Below are 16023 nucleotides of genomic sequence, written 5' to 3' on the forward strand. Positions count from 1 at the left end.
TACAAAGCAGACAGAGACACATGTGAGATAATGTGCATTTCAGAGTGGTTTGGGGACCACTGTGCATAGTACAGTGGTCCCCAAACTGTGCCCTTTAAGAGATTTTAGACTTCAACTCCCAGAAGACTCAACCATGTTGGGCAATAGTTGGGCAATTCCATGTTGGGATTCTGGGATCTGAAGTTCAAAATCCCTTAAAGAGCACAGTTTGAGGGCCGCTACTCTAGTAAAAATTGTGAAGCCTTTTTTCCCATGGTGTTTAAGAAGTTTTTGGGGAGTTTGGGGCACAAATGCCGTAAATCACATGTGTCCAGATCCCATTCTATTTGACTGGAATGAGGAGTATTTTAAATGTATAGATTAGCCCATAGTTAAAGGGGGTGGTGCAGTGCTCAATTCCATTGTGTTACTGGATCTATCAATCCAAGCCCATGTTGAACAACACTAAAAATGGGTAGTCTTTTTCTTCTTTGCTAAATTGCAAATGTTTTCTCCTTTTTTCTCATAACAGTCTGAACACAATGTGATAAAAACCTGTTTTTTCTTGTTCAGTTGCAGAGTTATACTGATTAGATGAAGTGTTTCTAAAAGATCACAAAAAGTTAGAAAATACAAGAAACCTCACTGCAAAGTTTCTTCCAGAATGGTGAGATGTGGTCCCAAATGGAGACCACACATGAGCTCTGCTGCAGGATATTCTAATGCTTTTCCTGTCAACAAATTATGCTCAATACTCCAAGATTTATAACAGTGCTCTGCTGTTCATTGGCATGATGCGCTCTGGAGAATGAACTAAAATTTATACAGGTCACTGAAGTCAGAAAGTTTGGGTTCTTGTAAACAGAATGGTGTGTGAATTGTGTAGGAACAATGCTATAATGATTGCCAGGAGCTTTACTGTCAGTGCTTGCTGTTTCTTGAAATAGTGAATGAGTAAATTAAAAGTGGTTGACTTTAAATGCTTTTTGGGTAAAGTTATGTTCAAGAGCAAGGCTGGATTAATTGTCAAGTTTACTATGCTGTAGTGAGAGGGCTGCATTCATTGTTTAATCATGCTGAAATATGGAAAAGGCTTTTATCCTGTGGGATTTTCCTTAGATTTGATAACCAGTTTCCCCTCAAGTCAGTCTTGCAATTCCAGTCCAAACCAGGCTCTGCTGTGTTTTCCAGTTATATGATCAACCTCACCACTGCCCCTTCTTGGATAGCTATAATACTTTCCAAATTCCCAGGGCTGGCAGGGTGACTGGAATGTGGGATTAGTATTAAACACCTCTATCTCTATCTCTCCCTTTGTCTCCGTGAGAGCATGTCATGGCATTATAACATTAAAGCATATATTATTTGCCTGCTTCTCAGGCTGTTCACATGTAGGATATGTTCAATAATAGTGGTTTTAATTTTGATATTAGATAAATCATGTGGAGAATGAGTCACAGGATGCAAAAGTGGGACATTTGTAATGACTCCTTAAGAAAGAAAGAGACAACAGTGTTCGCCCTCCCCTTGGCCCGCTCTAAATTGGGGTGGGCTACAGGTAGGCTCCAAAGGCATATTTTCCATGTTGGTCCACACAGACTGCCACAAATGCCAAGATAGAGAGAGAGAAAGAGAGGGAGAGGCAATGTTGGCTTCAAAAAACTGGTGTATGTGTTGTTGTTTTTAATGTCAAATAGTATAAGGGGATCTCTGCAACTTGTTGAAAAGGTGAATTGCTACTTTTGAAGGCATCTAAGAAAGGCAGTTCTTGCTCTCTTTGTTGGTCACAAAAATGGCCTGATGTAAGGCTTCCAGTTCAGAATTGCCCCAGGTCCTGAGGTTTCCAGCGCAAAACCTGAGACCAAGGGATAGCCCCTGGTGCTTGGTCTCTAAACATTATGCATTAAGTACCAAACACAGTGACTCACAAGTCACAACTTGCCATTCAAGCACACACACATGCACACACATGCATAGAGAACATACTTTCCTGTTTGGAAATTAAGACAGAAATCTCAGCGAAAGGAATTGTTTCCAGATCAAGGAGAAATGAGGGGATTACTCCTTCTCATATGGACACAGGATTAAAAAAAAATCTTTAATCTATCCTACAGTGGGCTTTCCATATTCACAAATTCTGCATCCAGAAAGTCAACCATCCATGTCTTGAATTTATTTATTTATTTATTTATTTATTTTTAAAAAAATCTCACAAGCAAACTTGATTTTACTATTTTCTGTAAGGGACACGATTTTTGCTACCCATTGTATATGATGGGATTTGAGCATCCATGGATTTTGGTATCCATGGTGGGTCCTGGAACAAAATCCAATGGATACCAAGAGCCCACTGTGCTTGCTTCTAGCTAGAAGATGGATGCAGACCAGAGCAGAGAGTAAATCTTGGTATCATAATAACTCGGAAGAACTAAATACATAGACCCCCTAGAGAGGCTATGCAAGTTGCATCAACAAATCAGTTAAGTCTTGCAAATTGTAGCAAGCTGCTGCTCTGCTGGCTCAGCTGGAGATTTCCCCTTTCCTGGAGCTGAACCCTTCAAAACTGTAGATTTTGCCTGGATATCATCCATATAGCAATGACCCACAAAAACCAGAGATTGAGAGACACTGAAACATCCTAGAAGGAGACACATTTTACCAGCCCCTGCTATAAATACAGAATCACCAGAACTAAAACCTTGAACAGATATTACGATACATGTCAGTGTTGGGATTCATCTTGTGGCTGAATTGGTACAAGTTCTTTTTCTTAATTTGGGCAGGGGACCAAATATAACATCCTGGAAAGAGTGGCAAAGTGCTATTTTCCTATGAGTCTGGAACCTGTTGGACTGATTTTTGCAGGTGGGACTAGCCCAACTTTGTGAATTTCCTCCTTTTCTGCAGCTTTTAAAGGCATGGGTGCTCAACCAGGAAAAATGTTGGCAATCCTGTTAGAATGTAATGAACCTGTTTTGGGTCAGAGGTAACCATGCTGTTTACATAGTGTTCTTTCTTATCCTCAGAGAGGGGGTAAGGAACCAGAGAGCATGACTCACATCATGGAATCAGTGTGAATTCTTATGCCATTACCTGCTTATAATTTGGAGAAGAAAAGTAAATAGTTAATTCTTCCCCAGAACATACCTTCTTTTAAAAAATTTGGATTGGGATTGATGCAATTGTAGCAAGCTTGTCCATTCCCTAAAGATTGAGCTAGTGAACCATAAGCAAATGGTATCTCAAGGACCGTAGCTAATTGCTTTCAGTTAAATAGGGAACATTTGTTTGCTCAGCAACAGCACTGAGGAAGGCAATAATGCATATCCTTAAATCCTTCCCCAGCTGGTGTGTTCCTTTCCACTAAGAATTACCTCATGTAGTAAAGGAGAGCAGATAATTTTTTGAATTAAATAAAATTACTTTAGGATGTGGGACTGGTCCCATTCTAGTATTGACCTCTAGAACTCCAGTTTACCATGCTTGTCCCCTGAGGAGCTTCATTACTTCATGATATATAAACACTGCCTTCTCTCCCCTTGCTTGCTCTGGAGTAGCAAATTTTATTACCGGCAGACTTGTGGGCCATTGACACCACAAGGTCTCCAAAATAGCCTGCATTGTTTTTGGAGTCCTCAAGCTGCAATACTTTTAAGATTGCAAACCTTTCAACACTTATATGAGAATAAACCCCAGGAATTAAGCAGGACAAATCTTTATGTCTATATGTGGTTGTGTGTATGTGGATACTGTGGACTGACAAAAGGATAAATAAATGGACCTGAGATTAAATCAAGTCTGATCTCTTACTAGAAGCTGACGAAACTGAGGCTATTGTACTTTTGACATACAATGAGATGTGACTCATAGGAAAAGAGGAAGATTGCATTATAGATAGATTGACCCAGTCAAGGAAGCCACAGATCTGGGTTTGCAACACCTGAACAGGCCTGTTGATGACTGGTGAACTTGTACTCTCATTCATAAAGTCACCATGAGTTGAAGCTGAGTTGACAGCACATAGCAACAACAGGAAATGTATATAGTGTTGTCCTGTAAATAGAAATAAATTAGAAAATTTTAGAAAATTTATCCAGGAAGCCTTGCTAGCAGCTTCTATCCAGTGGGGCTGTGAATCTACTTTAGGTTGTAGTCAAATTTTAAAGGAGTTATCCAAGATGTTGAAGCCTTGCCCCCAATTAGAGTCAGCATTTTGAATGGCTCCTTTAAAGTTTGGACAAACACTCAGAATGAACTCACCACTGACACTGAAGCACTTGTGCCACTGAGTACAAATAAGATGGCCAATGGAGCAGTATGATAGGCGATATACCATTGGTGTGCATTATCTCACTTACTTGGGGAATTTAAAGGACAGATAGGGTCTCTGCGAGATTTTGTCATATATCACAACCACTACTTCTCAGTTTAATCCTCCACCAACTCGAATTTTCCTATTCTTACCCCCCCCCCTTTTATTTTTGCTTCTTAGTCCAGTTGAAGTAATTAAGTGTGTCATTGCTAAACAACAGTGTGTTATTTTCATTTTAAAATACAACAATGCTTACTTTATTGAAATTACCACTGTAATAGGAAGTAGTTCTCTTTTGAAACTATAGCTGTAACAAATTGGTTTTTAGCAGTTTCTAAGCCTATTTCTTGACTGACACTCTGGAAGTGATTCAAGTGGGAGATGAAGCAGGGATGGTTTTCACTACTGATACTGTCAGGGTAGGTCTGATTAGATGACTGTTGAATATACTTGTTGTCTTTCTTTGGTAGAAAGTATAAACTGAAGGATATACTTGTTCTTTGGGGCCAAGAATGAATTAAAAATTATATCCTGCTATATGATGCATGAAACAAAATTATTTTTCTTTTAGGACATAAAGATATTTTCTGTGGAGTTTCTTAGGCTGGCAAAGTGTGTGGGAGCAGGGGGGTTAATAAGCTACAGAGAAGGGAAGGAAGAGATTGAAAGAGAGAAGGGGCTTCCACTGGAAGAGCATGGGTTCTTTCCCTCTCTCACACTGTAAAGGGATTTGTGAAATATTTCAGAAAAATTAGGGAACTTGACACTTGAGACCCATTTCTGTCTCTGGGAACTGGAAAAGCTCAAGAATCCCACACAATAATTTAATGCTTGCCAGAGACAACCATTTTTGGATTTTTTGCTTGTGTAGTATTTTGAATCTAGTAATCAGTTTTATATTTTCTCCTAAAGAATACCACAGTAAAAAGACATAAAAATACAATGATCACTTCCTTCACCTCTTTGATATAGGCCCGTTACAAACGGGCCTAAAAGTGCACGCTCTGCGTGTGCTAGGGTTAGAAAGGGGCGTCCTTTCCGGACGTCCCAACCCTAGCATGCGCGGAGCGCACACAAAATGGTGATGGCTGTTCCACACGGCCGCCGCCATTACTACGTCACGACCGTGCCGCCTCTATACAGGGCGGCGCAGATGTGACATCGTCACGCTGCACCAGAGCGCATAGTGCGCCCCTTCCCCGGCCACAAAAGGAGCTCTGAAACGGAGCTCCTTTTGCCTTCAGACGGCTGCGCCCAGAGACGCAGAGGAGAAAGGGGCCAAGCGGCCCCTTTCTCCTCCTCCCCACCGCCGCGGGGTGTCCTTGGGGCTTGAAGCCCCAAGGACACCCCTTTCCAGGCTGCGGGGAAGGGGCCTTTTGCCGCTTCCCCGCAGCCTGGAAAACGGCGGATTGGGGCCTCAGCGGCTGCCGCTCTGGCCACTGAGGCCTCAATCCGGCTGGGAAAGGGGCGGGTGCAGGCCGCCGCTTTTCGGCGGTCTGTAACCCACGATAGTTACTACTACAGTGGAGCTTTATCAAGAATACCAAATGCAAGGAATGGAGAAGGAATGTTTCATAAGTATTCAGTCTTCTAGGTGAAAAGTTCCAAATGTGTTTCCTTCTTCGTGGGCAGATAATAGGGCTTTGTAGTACTATATTAGAGAGCCAGTGGAGATTATCACACAGGGTAAGAAACACGAGGGAAAAGCTATGCCCCCATCATGTTTGCACTATTGCAGGAAAGATTTTCACATAATGATTTCCTCTTTCCGTACTTGTCATGTCATGGAAGCATCCTGCTAATGCAACTTCTCATTGATGGCAAAAAAGTGTCAATGACTTTCCGATAAAGCTTCATTAGCACTATTGTGAACGTGTGAAATGCAATCACATTTCCATAGTGCTATTAAAAACTCATCATTAAACACATTTCCCAGTATGACGTTTGACAGAATCACTTCTTGTGTCACATTTGTGAGTCAGGAGAGCTCCTTAGCACAAGACCTTCTACCAACATGAGGAATGTAAACATGGTTTTAACTGCTTGTGATTTGTTAATGCCCCGTTATTGCAACCCATGTGAAAGTAAGTGTTTTAATATCGCCATTGTATCATTCTTGCTAAATAATGTTAGAATAGTGCTATTAAAGTGTAAATAGCCCTCATGTGATAATATGCAGTGTGGTGTAGTGGTTTGAGTGTTGCAGTAGGACTCCACAAGTTCAAGGACTCTATAAGTTCAAATCACTGCTAAGTTAGGAAACCCACTAGGTAACCTTGGGCAAATTACTCTGTCTCACAAGAAGGCAACAAATCATGCCAAGAGAACTCTGTTATAGGGTTACCTTAAGGTCACCACAAGTTAGAAATGACTTGAAGGCACACAACAACAAAAGCTCATTTTTTAATCATATGGCATCTCTAGAGAAGTGTATTTAGCTCAGAAACTAAACTCAGAGGGCAAAACACCCTGCAGAAATAATCCATCCTGAAACCGATTCAATCACGTGAAGTTCCTACTCACCCCGAATCTCACACAAGCGAATCCGGGGCTTGCACACCCGTTCCGTGTTAAATGGCCCCTAGCGCTGTGTTTTTGAAATCGGCGCAAATACCGTTTCTTTTGGAAAACCCCGGGTCCTGGGAATGAGAACTTGGCCTCGATCACGATCGAGGCAAATTGAGGGAGGGATTTAGGTCAGAGGGTGGGCAAAGGGCAAGACATTTCCTCCCCTCATCGGAGGGGAAGGGGAGGAGGAAAGAGCCCTGGGAAGAAGAGAGCAAGGGAAGGCATTCTTTAGGAGCCTCTTTTCCCTGCATCCCCTGCCCAAAGCCCTCTGTCGCTGGGCATTCCTTCCCTTGCAGGAGGAAAAAATTCAGGTCACGAACGGAGCTCACGTCAGGCAACCCCTCCCCCCTTTTCAAATTAAAACAATTTTTTTTGAGCAAATATGCGCATTGTTTGTATTCCAGAGGCAGATAGAGCCGGGCTTGCACTTTATATCCTTGGATCTCCTTGCTTTCTGCAGAGGGGGAAGCTACAAATGTTGCAAACAATCAATGTTACATTTTTAACAATTTTTTTTTGAGCAAATATGCGCATTGTTTGTATTCCAGAGGCAGATAGAGCCGGGCTTGCACTTTATATCCTTGGATCTCCTTGCTTTCTGCAGAGGGGGAAGCTACAAATGTTGCAAACAATCAATGTTACATTTTTAACAATTTTTTTTGAGCAAATATACGCATTGTTTGTATTCCAGAGGCAGATAGAGCTGGGCTTGCACTTTATATCCTTGGATCTCCTTGCCTTCTGCAGAGGGGGAAGCTACAAATGTTGCAAACAATCAATGTTACATTTTTAACAATTTTTTTGGAGCAAATATGCGCATGGTTTGTCTTCTTGAGCAGATACAGCAAGGGAAGCAAAGGAAAAGCTAATGTTGCTTTTAAAAGCATAAAAAAAAATGCATGGCAATCCCATCGTTTGCCTGGGACAGGGGCAGATCTGACCCAAAAGCCCACAGGTTTATAAAAAGAGAGAGAGAGAGAGAGGCATCTCTCTCCCTGCTTCAGCCGCTGAAACCCCTGTGCCTGGCTCTTTAAAAAGGGAGGACACTTTCCCCGATGCCCTGCAAACGTCACCATGACGATAGCTTGATTGGCAGCGGCCACCTCGCCAGCAGACACAGAATGCATTCGATTTCTAAATTTGCAGGTCAAAATGCATTCGATTTCAAATTTGTAGTGGGCACTTGCTAACGGAACGATTCGGGGGAAGGGCATCCGGATCAACCCAGTTCCTTCCAGGTCTTTTCGCCAGTATGAATGGGGCCTTAGTAGCTATTACCTGCAACCTGAAACACTATAAAAGAAAACCATCTTGAGCATGAAGAAAAGGATATATGTAGAAAGCAATGTGTGCGGAAGTATTCGACTCCTTTGTTAGCTGAATACTGATGATATTTTGATTCCAAACTAAGCCATGCTTTAGAGCAGATCCATTTAAAATAATGGGACTTGGTTTAGTCATCACTTGTCTCACTGATTTCAATAGATCTTATTTAAATATGACAAAGGGGCTCATCATACTGCCCCTAAGGGGTAGCTCTGTGCTGCCCTTTCCTCGGCAAAAGTTCAATATGTTAATGAAAAGCAGCTCAAAATAAATTGGTTTTCAAGGCCCATTTAAAAGTCAGCACTGAAGGGGCCAAATTTAAACCAACCCCAACAGCTTATATAATATTATGTATAATCTAGCTAAAATTCTTTAAATTTAATATTCTCTCTCTCTTTCTCTCTCTCTCTTTGTGTATATATGTTGTTGTTGTTGTTAGCTACCCTTGAGTCAATTTTGACTCATGGCAATCCTATGTATGAGACATCTCCACCCCCACCCCAATCCTCCACTGCTCTGTGTGGGTCTTTTGGATTCAGGTCCGTGGCTTCCCTAATGAATCTAGCCATCTTGCATGTGGTCTTCCTCTCTTTCTACTGCCATCTACCTTTCCTAGCATTATTTTCTAATGAGTCACACTTTGTCATGATGTGGCCAAAGTACAACAGTCTCAGTTTAATATCTTGGCTTCTAGCTTGATCTGGTCTAGGACCCATTGGTTTGACTTTTTGGCTTACAGTGTACATTTAATCTGGGCAAACTCCACAGTTTGTGTATGCAGTCTGTAGTCTTTTTATGCTCACACTGGTCAGCATCCTTTTAGAAACTTATATGTCTGTAAGTCCAAGTTAGGGCTATTTTTCCTCAACCTATCCAAAAGCTTTCTGCCACCCTGCAGCTGCCAAGAGGGACTCTTGCTGCTATTATTTATTGGTGGGTAGGGGGAGGAGTGCAAAAGCAGTTCAGACCATGAAGATTCAGCTCTTCTGAGGTCTTGGGGGAAGAAAAAGGCAGGTACACTCCATTTGAGAGTGTACCCTCATTTCCTGCCCCCACAACTAAGCTGAGACCAGCTGTTTCTCCCTGGTTTGAATCAGCTCACCTTTCTTTCCTTTTCCATTGGTAACTTTCAGCAACAGGTTAAATGACTTTAATAAAAAGACAACATATATTAATACATATATGACTATGAATACTCTTGGGGCTTGGCAGCTGCTGGGTGGGAGAGGAAATGGAACTTTGTGTGCAGAACTTGGCACTGTAAAGTTGCTTATGGGCACTATAATGCCCATAAGTAACTTTACATCTAAAAAAGCACTAAAGTTTACTCACTGGGCTCTGGCAATTATTACTTCCATAGCTTATGGAGGCGATGAAATTATAATAAAGTGTCCTGTTCTCTCCCCCTCCCTCTCGATGTGCATTCTTTAGGCAACAAGAGCTGCACTGACCCAGCACTGTGCAAATCTGGGAGATTCATTGGGCAAAGAAAATGATATTGCATTGATTATTGATGGTCAGACTCTGAAGTATGCCCTTTCCTTTGAGGTTCGGCAGTCCTTTCTGGACCTAGCACTATCGTGCAAAGCTGTCATCTGCTGCAGGTAAGAAATCTCAATATCTTTGTGTGAGAGGTAAAAGCACCAAGCTGCAAAACAGGAATGGGTAATTGTCTGTGCTACCACATTCCATAGATGGTTTTGGTCTACAACTCCCATCAGTTGTGGGCAGCATAGTTATTAATGAGGGGTCTGAAGAGTTTCAGTCCAAAAAATCTGAAGAGCCACAATTGCCCTCCCTTGTGGTTGAATGCAAAGTCAGTCCAAGACATTTTGTTCTGTAAGGTGAAGGATAAAACGGATCCCACTCACATTCATGTACAGAATTGGCCTGCCAAGCTGAATCTTCACTGCTGGCAAAGGGATAGCATTCTCTAAAACACAAGCCTGAACTCTGATTTCAGTGGTGTGGTGCAGATTTATATGGCAAACACCACTCTGTCCTTCTACAGAGGGGAACAACCAGAAAATTTGATAACACTGCATGGCTGTCACTGCTGCCCTGGGAAGCCCCTTCTTTTTTCTTGAACAAATTCACTAAGGTGTTAATGTGCCCCACTGTGTTGTAGTATAAATTACAATATAGCTGTATCTCTTTCCTTAGAAGGAGCTGTGCTCTGTACCACATATAATGTACACATTAGAAGCTGGCTTTGCCTTTGAGTCTGCTGATACTCCATACTGTGATACTACACTTTACTGCACATTGCATGCTTCAGGTAAACAGAAAGGTTTTGCCTTTTTGCTTACTGAAGTTGTACTACAATAGAACAGTAGAAGGTGGTATTACATTCTAGTCTACTGATTGATTTCACTGGAGAAGCAAACAAAAATGGTGGCCTAACTCTGCACCAAAACTAGAGCTATAGTCCTTCCTGTTCTAGGGATGCCACACATTCTCCCTACAACAGGTTAGTTATACCTGTTCATCTACCAGTGGAACTGAGGTGACCCAGATTTCATTGTCAAGCCAGCACAGTGATGGAAGCTGCTGCTGCTGCTATTGCTTCTTCTTCTTCTACTTCTTCTTCTTCTGCTGCTGCTGTGACTTCTTCTTCTTTGGAAGGACATGTGTCTTTTTGTTGCAAGGTCAATGTTTCTGGGCCAAAGCAAATGTTCTGGGGCAGGGGGGGGACACAAAAACAGCCTTATATCTGGTTCTGATAAGAGACGTGTGACTTCCAGATGTTAATGGATGGAAACACCCATCATTGCTTACCATTGGCTAGGGAAGATAGGAGTTTCAATCCAACAACATCTGGTGGGCCATACATTCCCCACTTGCACCAATACTGACTTTTCATTTCTGGATTCTGTCTCTGGGTTGTGTGTGGCAATCTTGCTGTTGAGTGAAGATGTAAGTCTGTCCACATCACAGCATTTCTTATAAAGAGTGCAGTCTGTTGAAAGATACATTGTGTCTCGATTCCCCTTCCAATTATGACCCTTCAGCATTTATTTAGAATATTCTCTATTATTCAGTTGGTAAAACGATGAACTTTTTCACACTGGAAAATCAGGGGTTTAAACGGCTGATTATCCCGTGCAAAACGTGATATCGCATTTAAAATTTTCAGACACATCACTATTAAAAAGGCAATAAAGAGGCTATACAGAGGCAATAAACAGCAACAAATCATTTTTGGGATTTCTCCATGAATGATTTGTTGTTGTTTATTGCCTCTCTGTAGCCTCTTTATTGCCTCTTTAATAGTGAAGTCATGTGAAAATCTTAAATGTGATATCGTGTTTTGCACAGGATAATCGGCTGTTTAAACTCCGATTTTGCCTTGTTTTTCCCATGTGATAAAGTCCATAGTCTTGCACCATTGTTAATTGTTCTTTCTTGAAGTTTCTTCTGTGTATGGTTGATATCATGCTAATCTACTACAGTGTCTATTTTTTCCCTCATAACAAAAATTGAATTAAAAAAATATATAAAAAAGACTGCAAAAATTATTGATCAATAGTTCAATAGTATTGCTGTTGTAGATCTCATTTTCCTTTTGGTTTCCTTTGTATATATAGAAAAAGTGTTAACTGACTGTTCCACACAAAGCTATTTGTTGTAGCTGTGATTTTACAAATTCAAAATGATCCTCAAGAAACAGCTTAGTTAAAGCTTGCTTAGCTTTGAGTTTACAATTTGATGATTAAACATAGCACATATTAAGAAATAATGCTTACTTTTTATTTTATTGCATTTCATACATTTGTGAATCCAGTGAAAAAGCAACCTTGGTTAGAATTCTGTAGGGATAGCTGTAATTGTAAAATGACTAATGGAAGGTTATGATTTTAAAATGGCACCTGTCTAGTTTCTCCGTTGCGTTAATAATATTCAAAAGTGATGCATTACAGACTAAAGGGCGATTTTAGTGTTGCTCATAAAAATGTCAGAGAAATTCACTTACATGTTTCTAAACAGGTTTTAAAATCAAATCTGGATACATAAAAAGTCTTCAATATATGTGTTTCACATATGGCATGGGTATATATTAAGTTCTCCTATGGGCCTTGTCTACAGTTTTGTGACTGCCATTCATGTATCTTTGAAGTAATTTTTCTCTTTCTTCACTCCCTTTTAATGTCAATTTGTTCAATTAATAATCCCTTATAACACCAACCAGATTTTCAGTGCAGGCAATGACATCCCAATCTAGCACAATTGATTTAAAGCATTATCTCTGGAAAGAGCAAGTATATAAACACTGCTTTGTTAACCTTTTTCTAAACCATACCTATTGCATGTTTATTTTCAAGTAATCCCATGGATGGAGAACATAGAACAGGATCAGTTTATCTTGTTATGTACCTCACTCTTCCTGCAAAACAGATCCAAATTTACTTTGGCTTTATTTTTAAAAGATTACTCTTGAGAGCCAGCCTCAACAGTGCTTTATGCCTAAATTCTAGGAAATGAATATTCCATATATCTTAAATATATTTAACATGATGTTGGACAGCAAATGCATCTGAAATGCCCCTGTGGAAATGAAAAGCATACCCTGAATTTATGCCACATTAAATCCTACGCATGTGTGCTGCTTCACTTTGATAGTGGTGAACCAAGTCCTTTTAGATTTGGCAACATTGTGTATCTTAAACAACAACAACAAAAGTACACCAGAATCACCTCCCCTTCCACCATATTCCCAAGCTCATCAGTGTCTCCACTATTTAATTTGAAATTTCCGCTTCCCTGTGCCAATTACATGCTAACTTTCTTCCTGCAAAGTTTTAAAGTGCGCTGCCTAACTTGACTCACACTTACACACACACGTCTGATTAAAAAAACCCAAAGTGGAATTAAAAATGTTTTCCTTTCTTTAATATCAAGCACCTGGCAAGCAAAAGCAGTGTTTCTGTAAAGCTTTATAGGCTATTAAAGGCATTCCTTCCACTCCCTAGAGACACTCCACTTCACTTATTTTTATTTCCCCTTCTAAACCTATTAAATTACATCACTTTCCCCTTTCTGACTCCCACCCCCAATTTCAGTTTATATTTTATTGTATTCTTCCACATTGTTCTTTAGGATCTTGTTTGGCATGTGTGTTTGTTTCTAAATATAATAATAATTAAAACTGCTGTTTGCTGCTCGGCCACCAGAGATAGTGGAAGAGGAGATGACAAATGTTGGCGAACTCTTGGCGGTGGAGGAAGATTATGGGTAATCAGCGATGCTGTCAGTCATATGACTAAGACTGGCTTTTTAAAAAGGCTTTGGAAAATGGGAATTGGTTGGACTGTATATGGGTCTTTGATCTGTCCCTACAAAGACTGACAATGTCTGAAGGAAGCAGGGCATGACTCTGAATTTAAAGGGTTCTTTGAAATGAAGCATAGTGAAAACTATGTGAAACTGCATTGCAATATGGGAGATAATTAAGGAGTTAACATCTTTGTGTATACTCTTAAAAAAACACCTAACAAAATCACTGAAGGATTTGTTACTCAGTTGAGTCATTCAGTCAGTTTTGACTAAGAGTCAGTGTTGAATTTACACATGAGTTAACTGAACTATAGGACCTCATCTTAAGAGGAGCCTCTAAATGCCCCCTCTCCCCGACAGGAGAACTACAGAAAAGCTTGCTAAAGTTAGGGCCTCACAGCATCTCTCTGTGAACAATGTTCCATTAAAAAAAGAAAAATGGTTCCACCAAAATATGCTTGAGATCACATGTATTTGTTCAGCCTCTTCCATCCCCAAATCAAAATATAGCCAAAATTTAGAATAAAAGAAACTATAAGTTACAAATGGGGTGGATGGGGAGAGCTGTTTTCTATACCAACTGTCCTGATTTGTTAGGGACCTTTCTGATTAATCCTCTGCTGTCACCCTTTTTCAGGGTCTTTTAAAAAAATTCCCGTTTCTCTCTTTTCCTTTAAGTTTCACTCTTTGTCCTCATCTTACTTCAGTTGCTTCAAACTGACTTAAAATACAAAAGGAGTTTGAACTCAGTCTCAGTTAACTCGGAAGGAAAGGAGAAAATGGAATCTTGGCCTTCCCTGTAGACTCAGGAAAAAGCTGCAGTTTTTCCTAGGTTGCCTGTTCTTCCTTATTAATAACTTTTCATAGAATCATAGAGTTGGAAGAGAGCACAAGGGCCATCCAGTCCAACCCCTGCCATTCAGGAACTCAAAGACCCTGAAAAAGAGTGACAGCAGAGGCTGGATAGCCATCCGTTGGGGGTGCTTTGATTGTGAATTCCTGCATGGTAGGGATGACCCTTGTGGTTTCTTCCAGTTCTGTGATTCTAAGCTGTCATGTGCCCCCCTTGAGACTCCTAAAAGAATATAACATAAAGAACATAACATAACATAATGGCAGTCCTGAAAGAATCGCACTGGCTGCCAATACTCACAGTTCCAGACTGAATTCAAGGTGCTTGTAATGACATTTAAAGCCCAAATAGCTTGAGATCTTGATAATTAAAGGAATGCCTTTCCCTACATGCATCAACCCAAAGAACTGAGGTCTGTAGGAGGGGGCCTCATCATGTAAAGGTCATGTGGGACTGTCTTAGGGTTACCCCACTTTCTCCTAATATGGTCTTCATTTTTAAGACCAGTATGGCAGGCAGGTAGGTACAAAATGGTCTTCCTCATCCTAGATATAACTCTACCTGTTGAAATCTGTCATTGCTAATTGAGCAAATGCATTGCAGATATCATTTTTTGTTCTTTTTTTGGTAGAATTTCCTCAATGTACAAGTTTTTTTTTTAATACTCAGAATGGGAAAAAACTGAGGTTTAAAAACTGACATTCAAGTAAAAACCAGACTTGCACATCTTTCCATCTTTAGACATTCCTTCACATTCCCTCAGGCGATGTTGTGGGGATTACAGTTGAATATCTATATTGTGTTTAACTGTTCTAGGGTAACTATCTGATGATTAACAGATGTTGTTGGTGATGAAGATGAAAAGATGGGAAGCAAAACATGAAAAACACCAAGAGAACAAGATTGGGATTCTGCCTTCTTCTCTTTTGCCACTACACAGAAGGAAATTCAGTAATCTAGCTCAGCCAACAAGGCCCTGGAATGTAAGTTAAATATTTATAGCCCAAACTCATGTAGTTCCTCGGATTATTAGTACCCACCTAAGTAATTATACTGTGCTGTAGCTTAGTTTCTATTTATTTCTTTTAAAAACCCAAACCAAAAGTGTCTTGTCAACTTTTATTATCAAAGATTCCCCTTCTCCTACCCTGTAATGAGAAAAAGTATAACACATTTCTGATTAAGAATATGCATACTTGAATAACATTAATTGGTCCCAAAGAAATTATCTGTGTGTTCCATTTTCCTGTATATACTCATCTGACATTCCCTTCCCACCCCCATCTATCAGCTACTGAATTATCAATGCTTATTATCTAGTTCTGCCTCTGACAATTCATGACAGCCCAGCCCTCATCTCAGGACTCAGAAAACCATAAGGGAAAGATCATTCTGGCAGCTTTCATGTGTGCCTGTAATTGAAGGTGGAAAAAGGCTTGGGACTTCAGTCAGATCTGGTATGTCAAAAAAACTTATGCAAGCTTTTCCTCACTGACCACTAAAACCAACCTCTTTACAATGAGTGTAACTGACTTCTGTCCCCCACACAAGACTCCTTGTACATATTCTTCTTTGTGAGCACATTACAAGTTTTCAATCCCAGTCAACTAATCTTGAGGTGGCACCTTTCTCTTCTCCCTTCCATTACCAAATGCAATGGTTTGTATTTGAGCTTTATGACTAGTGATTTCTCAAGTCTATTTTCCTTATC

At 40.4% G+C, this 16023-nt stretch overlaps 1 protein-coding gene across 2 annotated transcripts in view; it reads left to right on the plus strand.

Moving 5' to 3' along the window:
* Positions 1–16023, plus strand: part of LOC149319923 (phospholipid-transporting ATPase IB-like) — a 498345-nt gene that overhangs the window by 196974 nt on the left and 285348 nt on the right. For both annotated transcript variants that reach the window (XM_089512598.1, XM_089512599.1), the window contains exon 25: positions 9617–9789. In XM_089512598.1, the coding sequence (XP_089368724.1) occupies positions 9617–9789 (173 nt within the window). The remainder of the gene's footprint in view (positions 1–9616; positions 9790–16023) is intronic.

The sequence above is a fragment of the Sceloporus occidentalis genome, unplaced genomic scaffold (genome assembly GCF_023333645.1).
Source record: "Sceloporus occidentalis isolate IW3139 unplaced genomic scaffold, rSceOcc1.0.p SCAF_2, whole genome shotgun sequence".
NCBI lineage: Eukaryota > Metazoa > Chordata > Lepidosauria > Squamata > Phrynosomatidae > Sceloporus > Sceloporus occidentalis.